General features: G+C 37.2%; 2 protein-coding genes across 5 annotated transcripts in view; both read right to left on the bottom strand.

Annotated features, from left to right (window-relative positions):
- Positions 1–15,237, bottom strand: part of PURA (purine rich element binding protein A) — a 37,492-nt gene that overhangs the window by 15,793 nt on the left and 6,462 nt on the right. For 3 of the 4 annotated variants that reach the window (XM_088798649.1, XM_088798647.1, XM_088798648.1), the window contains exon 2: positions 203–15,042. The exons of the other annotated variant lie outside the window; for it this stretch is intronic. In XM_088798649.1, coding sequence (XP_088654775.1) covers positions 13,933–14,898 — 966 coding nt within the window. In that variant the 5' untranslated portion in view covers positions 14,899–15,042 and the 3' untranslated portion in view covers positions 203–13,932. Of the gene's footprint in view, positions 1–202; positions 15,043–15,237 lie in introns of those variants that run through there. 4 annotated transcript variants of the gene reach the window in all.
- On the bottom strand, positions 203–539 carry IGIP (IgA inducing protein). The gene has a single exon (XM_074313631.2). The coding sequence runs from the start codon at positions 537–539 to the stop codon at positions 378–380; it is 162 nt and encodes a 53-aa protein (XP_074169732.1). The 3' UTR covers positions 203–377.

Below are 15,237 nucleotides of genomic sequence, written 5' to 3'. Positions count from 1 at the left end.
TTTAAAATAAAAAAGAAAATCGTTTTCCAGGGCGAGAGCGCACACTTAACACTTGCAGCCAATTAATGATCAGGCAAGTATACATGCTACTGAGTTTTAAAAATGGTTTCCATCTATAAAAAATTTTAAAAAACAAAACAAAACAAAAAAACAAGAACAACCAGACCCCCCCCCAAAGGCACTGAAACAAAAGACTGATCTGTTTGTATAGTCACATGAAAAATAAACATCTTTATTTTTTTGCCTACTTTATTTCATTTTTTTCAAATAAAATTTAAATCTGTACAAAGTATACTGTTACAGTATATATTTTGTAAGAATCAATGCCTAAAAGAATCACAATACTTCAATAAGCAGTACAGCAGACCTCGCTAGTTTCAGCTTTGATATTGAACAAACTCAAGCCGGCTGATGCACAACACATTTGCTTGGTTTCCACATGGTGAGTTCCCAGCACTGAGATGGGAGAACATGACAGCAAGTATGGTTATATTACAGCCTGACACACTGCGCTTCTTCATGTGATAATAACTGCACATATTTAATACAGAATGCTCAAATTTACTTTTTAAATTGCATTTGCTTACTTCTTAGTTGGCAAAATTCAGCATTCTTAATGGGGTCCCCAAACAGTGCAAATTAATGATATTCTACTGTATAATTGGCACATCTCCAATAAGGATTAACTTGTAAACTCAAAGAATATCACAACTTTGTCCTAGATTTTAATTAATACATATCTGGTCCATTTAACCAAAGTCATTTTGGAAAGATATTAAAGAACATTCTATTTCTGAAAGGATATTGTTTTGACCATTCTTTAGAGAAGATAAATTTTTAAATTGTCATTAAAATGTTTTACTATAAAAATTTTACAAACTTGGTTAGAAACTTCAAGATTATGATTCACAGCAGACAAATACAAACTGTTTATATTCCAACAACACCTACTTTTAGACTTTCAAACAGAGCACAACCATGTCAGCTGTGTTAACTAAAATTCTGAACAGTGTACTAAATTTATAAGTGGTGCTGGGTCTAGCAAGTGTAAATACACAGTATATTTTAATGAAAAGAATTGTCTTCTTTATACTTTATTTGTTTTCCCATAAGGAAACATTAATGTTTACATTCTTTAATAAAGTTAATCTTACATCAGAATATAACTTAATACTGTCAGCAACAGGGACCACACACAGTAAATAAGAAGCACATTTAAAATAAGTCTGAGTTCACATAGATTAACATTTGTTGGTTAATAAAATATCGACAGTATTACAATCTTACAATATTTACAGTAAGAAAAATCTAGAGTAATATATACCTTTCACAGCAGGATTCCTTTTTATTTTTTTTTTAAATTTCTTCCAGTTTGGGATTGTGTATACACGAAAAGCTCAAATAAAGCAACTCTGCAATATAATCTTAAAATAATGGCTACTGGGGGAAATTCTATCACAACCATTGAAAATAATGGTGACTTTTCACGGAGTCTGTGGCATCTGAGAACCCAGTTAATTAACCAAAGTCTTGCTCAAACCAGCCTCAGTTACCCAGATTAAAGCTGCAGAACTCCGGCCTTCCCTGACTACTGAAAACCCAACAGATTTTCTCAACATGCTATAAGAAAAGAGGGAAAGTAGATTTCAGCTCACACCTCATGGCTGGAAGCCTCCGGCCAGTGCACATTCCCGAACTTATGCTAAAAGAGGACCGATTTCATCCTCAAAGCATCACAAGAGTTTACCCTCCAACTACAGAGCACTTTGACACCACACCAAGCTCACTCATTCCTAAACTCTTGTGCAACTAGGATAAGGCATGAACTTGGCCCATATAATACACACCAGCATCTTAGAGACTTGGGACTGGGGCAAAAAAACAGACTAGGTTGGTCTGGGAAAATGGGACGCGATGCACATTTCCAATTAGAATGGTAAGAAGACCCACGTCCCTAAACTGGAATTTGGCCAGGGCATCAGAGTTAGCACCCCCTCTCTGAGTACCTCAAGCAATTAGGATGTGTGCTCTGGGCCTCCTCCAAGAGAGAGCAACTACAGTAAGTAACACCATGTGGGACATTAGTTCAGTGATGACTCCCAAGAAAGCAGATACAATTCTTGAGGCTGGGGCTGTCCACAGCACCTGAGGGCACTCATCTGAGCTGTGACCTGTCCCAACTCTGCTTACTTTAAGAGATCTGATGGGCACAGAGCACTCAGGGTTACGGCTGCTGGCTACTTTGGACTCTAGATCTCACAGGTAATCAACAGGTATCTGGGATTGAATTAGCAAACTGTACCATAGCTCCTTAAACAGACACTGTCAGGTTTGAAATCAGGTGAAGCATGAATCTTCACTGCCAGGTCAGAAATCAAAGTGGGAGTCTTCCCACATCAGCCAAGGTCATTTTGTCAAAACCTTAGAGGAGTTGGACAGTTTTTCATGTTGCAAGTGATTAGTTTACTTATTTCAATCAAGCTGGATTGGAGAACCAGACTGATCTATTTAGTTAGCTTTGTTTTTTTTGATTCTTAACGTATGTATAAACCCAAAGCTGTTGTATTTGGGCTAAATACACTGACAGAGAAAATTCAAACAACAAAAGTTTTTGGCAAACTTCTGTGGCGTTTTCTTTTTTGAAGTCAATGCAAGATCTAAAGGTATTTCTACCCAACAAAGTCTGTTTAAGTGTTTAATGTTACTTCCTTTTTGGTCCTATACAGAATGCCATGGCTTCTATATAGGTCTGAATGCTGCTCCATGTAGATTCCTTCTGTATATCTAAAAATATATACTTTTCAGTAGTTCAATACATGGTTAATCTTCCCACAGAGGAAGATTTTTGTAATCACATGTTGCAAAGTAGAAAAACATCTCCTTTCTAAGAAAGGAAATACACTTTCCTATTGTACACTTTTGAATAAGCCCAAAGGCATGCACCAAAAATCATTAATAAAACTAATACATGCACTAAAATGGTATAGAGTTAGACTTAAAGTGCTGCTTCTCAATTTTTAAATTTGGAGAAGACATCTTGTCAGTTGTTGACTCAAAGGTCTCCCCCCAACCCACCCATCACAATCCACGGCATCAAGAGAGAAAAGTAAAAAGTATGCATAAATCTTTAAACTATTCTTTACATGGGGGAAAGGATAGATATACCAACTATCCTATTTATAAACTGGATTCCCAGTTTTAAATAAGACCAATATTTACTGGTAAAAATTGTCAAAGCTAATACATCCAAACAAATGTTACTAGTAAATAATGTTCTACATAGAGAATAATTTACTTTGGTTTTATGCACCTTCTCAAAAATAACACTGGTGTCCCATACATCACCAAACTGATGTGTTCCAGCAAAGTTATAAGGCAAACTTTTTTTTTTTTCCCTAGTGACATCTTGTTTCCCAGTAGACAAAACTAAAATCTTTTGGTGAGAAAGGGGTTAAGATAATGGCTAACCCCATGGCATCCTGAGCATTGTAGTTTATCAGACTCGACCCTGCTAGTAGAAACTGTCAGGCACCCTGACCCCTGCCTTGAACCAGGAATGGCTCCCATGTCTAGAGATGCCCTGACTCCTTATAAACAGCTCTCAGAACTTTGCTTCTTTTTTCTTTCTGTCTGGATGTTACAATGTCTAACAAAGCTGGTTGCAATGTCACATTTTGCTAGTAGGGGCCACCATCTAACAATAATTCCAACCTGAAATGTTTTAGGTCAATAGCTAATTCCTAATTTTATCAATTAATTGCATTAAAATTTTCTCTATAGAGTTTACTTAGAGCAGAGATCCTTAACTTGGGTTTCAGAAGATGTGTGATGCCCCTGAGGTTGTATGCAAAATTATCTGTGTATGTGCATTTTTGTCCTGGGGAGAGGGTCCATCACTTTCATCAGATTATCAAAGGTATCTGTGACTCCAAAAAGGGGTTACAGAGACTTAGAGGGATACCCGTAATTCATTTTATAACAGGATTGGGAAATGGGGACAGAAAACTAAAAATGGCCTCAAAAAAAAGGAGGGAGGGCCACATTGTTGATCTTTTCCCTTTATTCACATTTGGGAAATAAGTGCTTCAAACTGGGAAAAATAATTGATTAAGCTTATTAAACTCCATTAAAAAATAATCAAAGCTACCTTCTAAATTTTTTTCATTTTCCATATATGATAAATTTAGTCTCCGAGAAAAGGTTTGGAGACTAAATTTTTCTCTTTTCCCAAAGGAAATTCATAGATAAAGTGCTGATCATCATCTACATTTAAAGATTTGACAACATAAAATTTAAGACAACTCTTACGATGTAAGCCTTTAATTTACTATTTTGAGTAAAGGATTACCTAGAGTCAGTTACACATCTGTCAACCTTCATTTCCCAAAATTGGTCCATATTTAGACAACTACCGGGCACAATTCCACTGGTAAACCTAAAATCTGAATAATAAAAATTTAACTTTCGACCCAAATTAAAAACAAAGCTACAAGGTTCCACAATAGAGTCCAGCCACATTCACACTATGTCATAGAAGACCTTCTCATTTCAAACACATCACTGAATTTTCAACACAATTTTCAAACATAAGATCCAGAATGACTAGCAAAACATGCTGAAAAAAGCATGTCAATAATTAAAACACTACCCCCTGCCCCCCACCCCCCATCCATCCAGAAACATACTCAAGCATTCCAAAAATAAACCAGATCTGAAGACAGGCCGTTCACTTGTTGGTTTTAAGTATGAAGCGCCTAAATGGCTATTGGAAAGGGATTATAAAATGAGATAAATAACTTACAAAAAATAATTTTAGCCAAAACACATTTCTTTTCTATTGACAAAACTATTAACCTTTTTTTTTTTTTTAAATTCTGAACCTAACTGTGCTGCACAATCTCACTTAGACAAAAAATATGTTCACAGGTACACTTTTTGTTGTATTCTTTCTAGAGCACATTTTGTGGTTATAAGACTGCCTCTAGTTAAAATAAAGTCTCTTATCCCTTGCCACCCTCCCCCCCTCAAAAAATGAGTCAACCATGTATTCCTAAAAGGAATATTCATTTAATATAATTATTTCAGTACCAGTTATATCACATAGACCATGAGGAAACTCTATGAGCATTATGGAAAACTACATGAAAGAGGGAGCTGCCACTTGCCACCCACTTCACTTTCAGATTTTTAAGCCAATACTCAACTAGACTCAAAATCTCATTGACTTCAGTGAAAACAAATTACTCCAAACCAGCCCATCTCAGGACGGAAGTTGGATCTTGAAGACATCATTATGAATATGTGTGTGTGTGTGTATACATATATATACACACACACACACACACACACACACATATATATTCCTATCCTAAGCTTTCACTTTGTCTGTTCAAATAGTTCAATAAAGCTCACACTTACAAAGGATTTTATTGGCAAATAAAGGCCCATATTAAAAATTTTATCAAAACAAATTTTTGTTCTACATAGCTAACACTAAGAAATATTTTCTCAGACTTATAAAGCATATTTAATTGCATATAAGCTTTGCTTTGGGTGGGATATTGAAAACATAACTCTAAGAAATTTAAAAAGACTAGAAACAAAAGTGAAAGTGACTAGTCTTAACGTTCAAAAACTCAAGTGCAAAGGTAAATAGTGCAAATAATTAAAACTAGAAATTTTATAGGCAATTTTACAGGTTTTCCTGCTTCTGCACTTTTACATGTTGACTTTATAAACCCTAACAACTATGCAGCATGGAAATGGGCTATCATTTATCTCCATTGACGAGACTCAAGGAAGCCTTTCAAAGACATTTAAATCACTGGTTCTTGACACAGGTTTGGGAATTCGCTTCTTTTTAAACAATTCCTATGGGAGGGGGGCTATTTAAGAAGGCCCTGGCCTGACTTAACCAAGTTATACTTTGTAACTATTATAATTTCAAATCTGACACACAATAAAATGTGAACATCATATTGTCAACTCTACAACATAAGTTATAATAAAAAACAATTCTGCTATTGTTAATGAATTTGACAAAAAAAATTACCTTCCAAATACAAAATCAAAACCTTTTTTTAGCTATTGTTAAAGGGATTTTATCACTAACGTATATAGATTTGGGTAAAATGAAACATACAAGTAATCTGTCAAAATCACTTGAGAATAAGTCCATACTAAACTAGAAAACAACAGTTAATCCAAATATACTTGAATTATGTAACTTAAAAAATATTATAGCCATTTTTTATCTTAAATAATTTAAAATGCTCCTGGGATACTGGGAACAGAAATCTAAACACAATAAATTCAGCCTCAAAGGGCATAAGAACTTCCAAGATATATATATACTAAATTACATTATTAACAGCTTCCATCATGGAACTCTTGGGAATTCTATAATTTTAAAGTTATAGAGAAAGTGGGAAAACAAACAGAAACTCAAGTTTTACAGGGGGGTTGGGATATGTTGTCTAATTTCAGAAATATAGTATTCTTAGGGTCTCATAAGGTCCACAGTATTAAATGGTTGCTAGGATTGCAAATGTAAAAGAAATAAAAGATAACCCAAAATTGCAATTAAGTGTTTTTATCTGGTTTATTGCCCTCTTCTAAGAAATTTATGTGGACCAAAGTCTCAAGGTTCTGTAAAAGCAAGGTATAATATGGATCTTTGTGGACTATAAAATCAAATGATTTTGATCTCAGAACCATTTTGAAAAGTAAAGGTAAGCTACATTGTAACATGAGCTAAGGAGAATAGATAGTACATATGATATATATTTCTGATAAAAATTGTAACTGTGGAAAAGTTTGACATTTTCTTCTCTCTTTCAAAATAGTTAAGTCCCCAGCACCAACTTGCCTTGACCAGAAAAGTTGCCATTCTACAATTGTGCTACTTAATTTGCCCAGAAAAACACCCTAAACCTGAAAACAGATTTGTATCATGCATCATCATATCATCTAGGTACAAACCAACAGTTTTCTCATAACAAACAAAAGACCCGTTTTTCTCTGGCTTCATTGAAACTTCCTTATGAAAATCAACTTCATTGTCCTCAGCAAACACTCATTTAAGACTCCACCTTAGTATCTTTTCCTACCTCCAACAAAAATTTCTCCCACTTTACCTCTAAACCACTCCCTTATGTACCCCACACTCCCATGCACTAACACATCTCCCCTTTCTGCTCTACAATTTCCAAACCAGTAAGTCTCAACCCCCAGTAACTTACCTAAAATACACATACTTCTTACTCTCTTCAGTTCACAAATTTTCTTAACAATTTTGATGACCTTTAAACTGCCAACTTAAGACTGTGGGGAAAACAACAGCCAGAAAAACTGCCCGATTACCTCATAATACAGAAATCTTTCTGGGGTCAGTTAGCTATGGTCTAAGGCAGGAGTCAGCAATTTCTTTACTTCCTTTTTAAGGGGGCAAAGGGATTGCCACTGACAGGTTTATGGCAAGGAAAAGAACAAAGAAAGAGAAACAAAGAAAAAGGAGGATGGGAAAAAAATGCCAGATGTACATGGCAGGGAGGTAGGTCAAACGCCACTAACAACTACCTGCACTGGAAATTGCCAATCCACTCCAGTTGAAAGGGAGTTTGACTCAATTCATTAGCTGATGACCATCACTGGTTGACTAAGTCGAGGTGAATATATAAATCACCTGTCCCATAAATTTGCCACTTCATAATAAGGACATCTTTTCTTAAGTCCTCTTAGGATTCTTCTGCATTAATCTAATTTAGGCCAAAACACATGCTAACAAGAGTATTTCCACATTCTCAAAATTCTAGAATATAAAGGTTTGTCCTTGAACTTGGAAGCCTCTTGAATTATTAAAGTCACATCCTAAATCAAGAAAATTAAACTCTTTAGCTTAAATTTTTCCCATGAAATGCTACAAAAAATTAATTAATAAACAAATTACTAATCATCGAAACAAAGTATGTATTTGTGAAAACACAAAAATCCTGTGATTCCAAAATGAGTAAAATATTTCTGGTCTATAAGAAGTCATTTTATTTTACACAGAGTATCACCACCACGTTTCCACCTATCAAACAAGACAATTTTCCACAAAAGCAAAGAACATCAGGGAAAATAAAAAATAAATACCAAACGTAATATGGGGACAAAATAAAAACAAATGAGTAGCTATGAAATTGTTTTCTAAGAAAAATGTTTTTAACAAGTGGTTTGCCATACTAACTCAACTTTCCCAAAGACAAAAATTGGCCTACACCATTCAACATCAAAACTTAGTAGTTTAACAGTTGAAACTGTTGGCTTGAAACCAATCATATCTTTCACTTTTCATCTGGTTGTTCTTGCATCATGAAATTCTACCTGACTCGTGCTAATTCTAGTTTGGATAATTTTCACTTAGCCCATGATAATTAAGTTTATGTTTAAAAAGAGCCTGTCAAATGGCCAAGGCCTTAAATTTAGGTTTTGTTTTAGGATCAGTAACTCCTCAATTATTAAAATAAGCTGTTCTTAAAAATATACTCTAAATTCTCTATAGTAATTAATGCTGCTCTGTGAAAACAATAATTTTAATAGCAGTGATCACTTTAGTTTTATAGTGCACTTTATTATGAATGGCCTATATGGTTAACTTGCAATGAAAAAAACCCCAAAAATATAATATATAATGTCTGATTTAAAAATGGTTCAACTTTGATAACTTTGCACAAACAATTTCAGTGAATTAAGCAATTCCAATAAATTCTCTTCCCTATTCAGTCCACTCTCATGGAGAAGTATATATATCTCCAAATTATTAAGATATTCAAATTGAGGGGATAATCAATTATAAATGTTATACTCAGAGTTATCACCAATTGTTCCAAACCTAAGTTGCTAAAGATTCCCTTGTCTTAGCATCCTTTTACATAGAAAGTGGGATCTCATTCTAATATTGAAAAGACTCTGAAAAGGGGAAAAGTCATTAGATTTGGTATCTCTCTTTTTTTGGGGGGGAAAAAATCTTTAAAATATGTTCACATGTATAATAAAGTGAATTGTGGGGCTATGAAAGCCACCAAAGCAAACAATTTCAGATCCCCATTCTAAAATCATCTGGAAATGTGTGTGTATGTGTGTGTGTGTGCGTGTGTAAGCAGTACAAAAAAATGAGTGGGAAAACTGAAGAAGAGAGGGTAAACCATTTGAGGGAGATAAAAATAATCACGCCCATGGTGGGGTCACCATGGTGGGGTCACCATGGCTGGCAGATAATCCAAAGTGTCACAAAAGAAACGTGTTAGTTTAGAAAGTTTGAACAGTGCCAAATGCAAAATGTTAAAGAACAGTAACAGTGAATGAGATAACCCCCACAAACATCAAGTTCCATTAAAAAAAAAAAAAAACTGGAAGAAAAAAATTGACATAAGCGTCTTTTTAAATATACCAAATCTTAACTGACTTAAAGATTGTGTAAAGTGCTTGGGCCATCGTACCCACCCAGATTCTCATTATCAACGGACTTATTTTTTTCCCTCCCTTCCACCCAAATTTAGTTTTCCTGCAGAAGAGTATAGCATTTCTATAATAAGAAATGAAAACAGTGAGTACAACTGATATAGATCCATTGACTTTTATTACAAATGTACTTGATCACTTGGCTTCAAAAGTTTAAAATCAATACCCTATATTCTGTATGCCAGTACAAAGCAAACTGTTTTACAAATTAAATACCTAAAAATTTGACAAAAATATTAAAATTTGATGAAAAACAATTATAAAAATCCTTAATCTCTCTCTCTTCAAAAAAGGAGGCAGTCTTCCCAGTCCTATTATACAATATTAATAATATTCACCATTTTTAGAATAGGTAGCTAAATTATATTTTTCTTTTAGCATACAAAACTCTTGACTAATAGATTTTATCTGTATATGCTCCAGTTAAGTTTGTGAATGCCATCTGATTGCAATATAATCAACTATCTTTAATTGAGTCCTAATTTACACTTATTTAATAATTTGCATAGTTTAAAAGGGATAAAGGTTATTCTACAACTAATTATCATAGGCTATTACAGTGCTATTTTTCAAGGCAATAAGTATTTGCTCCCAAATGAAATTATCTGTCTCCTTGAGGCAGGGGTTAAAATTACTAGCAGCTTTCTCCGTTACCTGAAAAATCAAATTGGAATAGTTACCCATCTCCAGATGTGAAGACCTAAAAACAACATTGATATATTTTTCCACTTTGACTCAAATTTCAACCCCTGCATGGGACAACTAGAAAGTGAGACTTTCAAGGTTTTTTATTTTCCCTGTTGGTTTTGGTTTCTACTCTCCATGGCTTTTGAGAAGCTGGAAAAATCTGTCTTTCCTGACTTGCATTGTTTTTTTTTTTTTCTGTGTTTTTTTTTCTTTTTTTTTTCCCATTTGGCAAATATTCATCTACCTCCAATCTGTATCTAGTGGAGGAAAAGCCGACATGGCTTTTCTTATAAACTTCCTTTGTTGTCAAAGGCATGTATAATGATTTCTACAGTTCTGGTTAGTTAACTTGAGCTCCCTCTGTGGCTGGATGACTGTTGCTTCTAACATCAGCATGATAAATAGGAGGCACAAATAAAAAGTAGCTTAAAAAAGATTTGGTGATTTAAAAGAGAAAAAAAAAACACCACCACCACCACCACCACCAAACACACACACATATATATGGACATTTTAAATCTGGTGGCTGATCTCTAGATTAAATTACTTGACAGTGTCTCTCATTTTAAAGAACGTCAATATTGCAATGCATTTCAAGTTTTCTTTTATACTTAGGCAAATAATAGTTTAACCTTAATTGTAAGACAAAGCAGATCATTAAAAATAAGGCATACTTCTCAGGAATTAAGTTTTGTTTGCTTGTTTTTGGCACATTTGATCATACTGTCTTCTTTGAATAACACATATGGTCAAATATACCAACCATTTCCTTTTTTGTTTCAGCACAAACAGGGTTTACCAACTAGTAAAATAAAAACAAGGAAAAACTCCAACATAAAACACTGAGATATAGAACCTTGGTAAAGTACCGAGCACCTGGGGGCAAAAGGTCGGGAAAGGATGAAACAGGAAAAGGGAGAGGGGAAGGTAGGGAGGGTGCTTGGGAGGTAAAGTGAGATGCAAAACAGAGCATCTTTACAGTCACTTAGTCTTTTCTATGGTCATCTCTTACGTCTTAAAAGATCTGCACATGGATTTCTTTTTAAACCCACTGACCATAAATCAGACAATGGTTTCAAAATCTTAGTAAGATTGTGTTTAACTGTTATAGTGTAAAGACAATTGCACAATACATGTGCTTCTTGATCCGGTAGGATTCCAAGCAGAATCTGAAGTCTATAGATAAGAAAGGCTTCACTTTAGGTAACTCTGACCCTAAAGAAAACCTCATGAAAGAACTCGCATCTCAAAGAAAGGACACTTTGCCTAAGTTTGCTGTGTTTTTGTTGACTTGCACTACTTATTGCTGGCTACTATGAAACACTGATCTAGGAGTACTCCAACAACCTGTAGTACAAGGCTTAACTTTAAGAAGCTATAGTAAACAAGAGACAAAATCAAAGCAATTCTCTTTCCTAACTAGTAACAGCACAGAGAATGCAGTCTTTTCCATATCACAGTTAAAGTACAGTGAACAAAATAGCTCAACAAACCTTAAGACAAAAAAGTGCAGGTTATTAATGTTTACATGCAGTTGATAAGCATTCCAAATGTCACATTATGCACTGTAAAAGCTCAACTTTACTATATGGAAATAAGAAAAATGCACCTTGGGGGAAGGGGAAAAGCAATTTAATCATTTCCAGTGATTTTGTAAGTAAAGAAACTCCTAACTATTGTACGGTCACCTCATATTTAACATTGTATGAATATTAAAAGCAAACAATTTAATGGGAAAATGCACAGTACAATGGAAATAGCTTGTTACTCGACACATACAGTAGATCTCAAAAACAAAGACAACACACTCAACCAGGGAGCTTAAAAATATCAAATCAAACCCAAAGAACCAGCAGAAAGAAAAAAAAATCCTTCAAAAAAGACAACTGTTTCACCTTCCTAGGCCAATGCTTTACAATGTGAGCAGCACTGACACCTTCCAGCTCCTACAGGTGGTGTCTCCTACATACAGCAGTTAGATCTATATAGCTGGATTTGCCAAGAAACAATTCCATCCCCAGAACTCTGTCAGACAAGATCCTTTTTTTTTAACCAAAATACTTTCTACAGAATTCCAAACCAAAATGTACTGTTTAAGGCATCTTTTTTATAACATTTTATCTTCACTCAAAGATGATAGTCATGCAGCAGTTTAATGATAAAAATATATTAATATTTTACTATACAGCAGCAAGAAGTTAGTTGTCAATTAAAAGCACACAAACATCTTTAAATGAAAACCTGTAAAAGACTATCGTTATAAACAATTTCAGTTTGGAGGACACCTGCTTGGTAAAGTGCTCTCCTAAGCTTTGCATTTCCATACCCTACACCTTGAAAATATGAATTATAGAATATACTTTTAATAGGCGGCTTGAACACTTGGGGAACACAAATACACTTAGCATATAATGTAGCCAGTAATAACTAGCACCACAGCTACATGGAAATCCTTTACATCCACCAGCTTAACTTGGCTTTCTCTTTTAAAATGAAACTCAGAATCCATGGCTCAGTAGGATAACTATAATTGTGTTGCTCTGCTTTTTAACAGGTCTACATAAGTTAAAAGCACTGGCAAAAATCAAAGGATAGCTTCAGACCTCTTACAAGTTTAGGAGACAGTGCTAGTGACCACAAATAGACTCACTACCTGATGTCCAAGTACAGGTTCACTGGAAATTGCTGCACGTTAGTTAAGTTCTTAAAATCTTTCTACACATAATAAAAAAAATATATTATGAACGATACAAGTACATCTCATATACACAATAATGACAAAACGCCTACTCAGTCAAAGCAAACAGATGCAGAAAAATATTATGGGAGATTTCCTTTTTCTCTCTTTCTTTTTCCTTTTGCTATTTGAATAACTTTGGTTCCAACCATAAAAATCACAACTTAGCAAATTTCATTTAAATGCCTTTTTTAATAATTTCTTCATGTTCACAGAAGTTTCACTGACCATTTTTATATGTTTAAGGTCCAGATGCAATGCATATTGTATAAAAGAGAGCACTTATTGTTTACCTTGCATGAATTAAACCTACGTACCTTTAACTCTACAAACTTCTGCATAACATTTAGACAAAGCTCAGACACACAGCATGCCTAGCCCTCATATATATACACATCTCTAATCACAGGTATATAGGGTGTCAAATATACTATAATAACCTCCATGTAAGGTTTGAAATTTGGTAACAAAATGAGAAAAACTAAAAATATTATTTTACGTGTTCTAAAATATCTCTTTTTTGTGCTAAAGTCAAATGTTAGCTCAACATGAAAAGGACTTTTATATAATTCAGCAATATTATAATCTTGACCATTTTGCAAACACTTTAATAATAATAGCTTAAACGTGTACAAAAGTTCTTGGTTAATTAGGGAAATAAACACTCAGTTCTTTATATTTTTTAATCAAGTAGGAAACACAGTTCATATAATGTTATTACTTTTTGTATTTTTTTTGTTTTTTGTTTTAGCAGCTGCTTACTGTTTTATATGGTGGATAAAGTGGACAACATCCAGCGATGGGTGGCAAGTCAAGAAGAGAAACTGTCAGTTGGTGGAGGTTCTGTGGGTGGTGCTCCCTTGGAGTTAAGTTTTTTTTTTTTTTTTTACTTTTTAACTTTTTATTTTCTCTTTCTTTACAGTATATTTCCTCTGTGTGTGGCTGTGTGTGTGTGTATGTGTGTGCGTATGCATGTGTGTGTAGGTATTTTCCATTCAGTTTGATCAATCTTCTTCCCCTTCTTCCTCACCCTGCAGCAGCAGGGTGGCAGCGGCGGTCTCCTCCTGCTGTTGCTGCTGTTGCTGGTGGAGCTGCTCACAGGCAGCCCGCTTCTCCCTCTGCTTCTCTTGAATCTTCTTCATCTCCTCCGAGTACTTGCAGAAGGTGTGTCCGAACTTGGCCCACACCTTGTAGGGCACGGTGATGGAGTTGCGGTAGGTGGGCTTCACCTCGCTCACTCGCATAAACACGCCGTACTTGTTGGAGCCCACATCGAAGAAGAAGCGCTTGTTGTCCACAGTCAAGGAGGTGCCCTCGGGCAGCTCGGCCGGCTCCTCCTCCACTCCGTAGTCGTCGATGAGCTTGGCCAGAGCGTCGCGGAACTCGATGAGCCCCTGTGCGGGCAGCGCAATGGTCTGGCCCTGCGTGGAGCCCAGGCCGGGCCCCCGGTTGACCGTCTGGCGGATGCGCAGGAAGCGGCCACGCTGGTTCTCCTTGAGATCCATGTAGTACTTGCGGTTCTCGCGCACCAGGAACTCGCTTTTGAGCGCCCGGCGCGGCTCGTCCTGCGCCTGGGCCAGGTCGGGCGGCTGGCTGGGGCCCAGCTGCGCGTAGTGCTCGATGAAGTCTCCCAGGTAGTCGCGGAACTCCACGGCCACTGACATAGAGAGAGTGAGGCGGCTCTTGTTGCCGCCCGCGCCCACCTCAGCGATCTTCAGGAAGCGGCCCTTGGCGTTCTGCTTCACGTCCAGGTAGAAGCGCTTGTTCTGGATGTCCACCCGCTTGGAGGCCAGCTCCTGCGTCTCGTGCTGCAGCCCCCCCGGGGCCCCGCCACCGCCGCCGCCACTGCCGCCGCCCCCGCCGCCACCACCGCCCCCGCCGGAGCCCGAGCCTGAGCCCGGGTGCCCCAGGGAGCCGCCCGAGCCCAGCGCTGCACCACCCTGCTCGCTGCCGCTGTCTCGGTCCGCCATGATGCTGCGCTCCGCCGCCGCGCCGCCGCCGCCTGCCGCTCCGCCCGCCGCCGCCTCAGTCGCCTCAGCCGCCGCTGCTTTCCCTCCCCGGCTCCGCCTGCTGCCGCCGCAACCCCCACAGCCAGTCAGCCACTCTCGCGAGATCTGCGGGAGAGACGAGACAGACGAGACCCGGTAACAGGGCACTGACTCCCCAGTACAGTAGCAGGGCGCCCTACTGTACGCGCCCACCCGCCCGCAGGCACGTGACCCGCGCCCCTTCCCCGCTGCCAGCCCCCGTCCACCCGCCCACCAGGCGGCGCCCACCCCCGGCCCTCACCCCACACCCCTGGCTTGGGG

Source organism: Rhinolophus sinicus, chromosome 5 (genome assembly GCF_057876585.1).
Source record: "Rhinolophus sinicus isolate RSI-liver-muscle chromosome 5, RSI-T2T, whole genome shotgun sequence".
Taxonomy (NCBI): Eukaryota; Metazoa; Chordata; class Mammalia; order Chiroptera; family Rhinolophidae; genus Rhinolophus; species Rhinolophus sinicus.
This window is presented reverse-complemented; position numbering and strand designations above follow the sequence as displayed.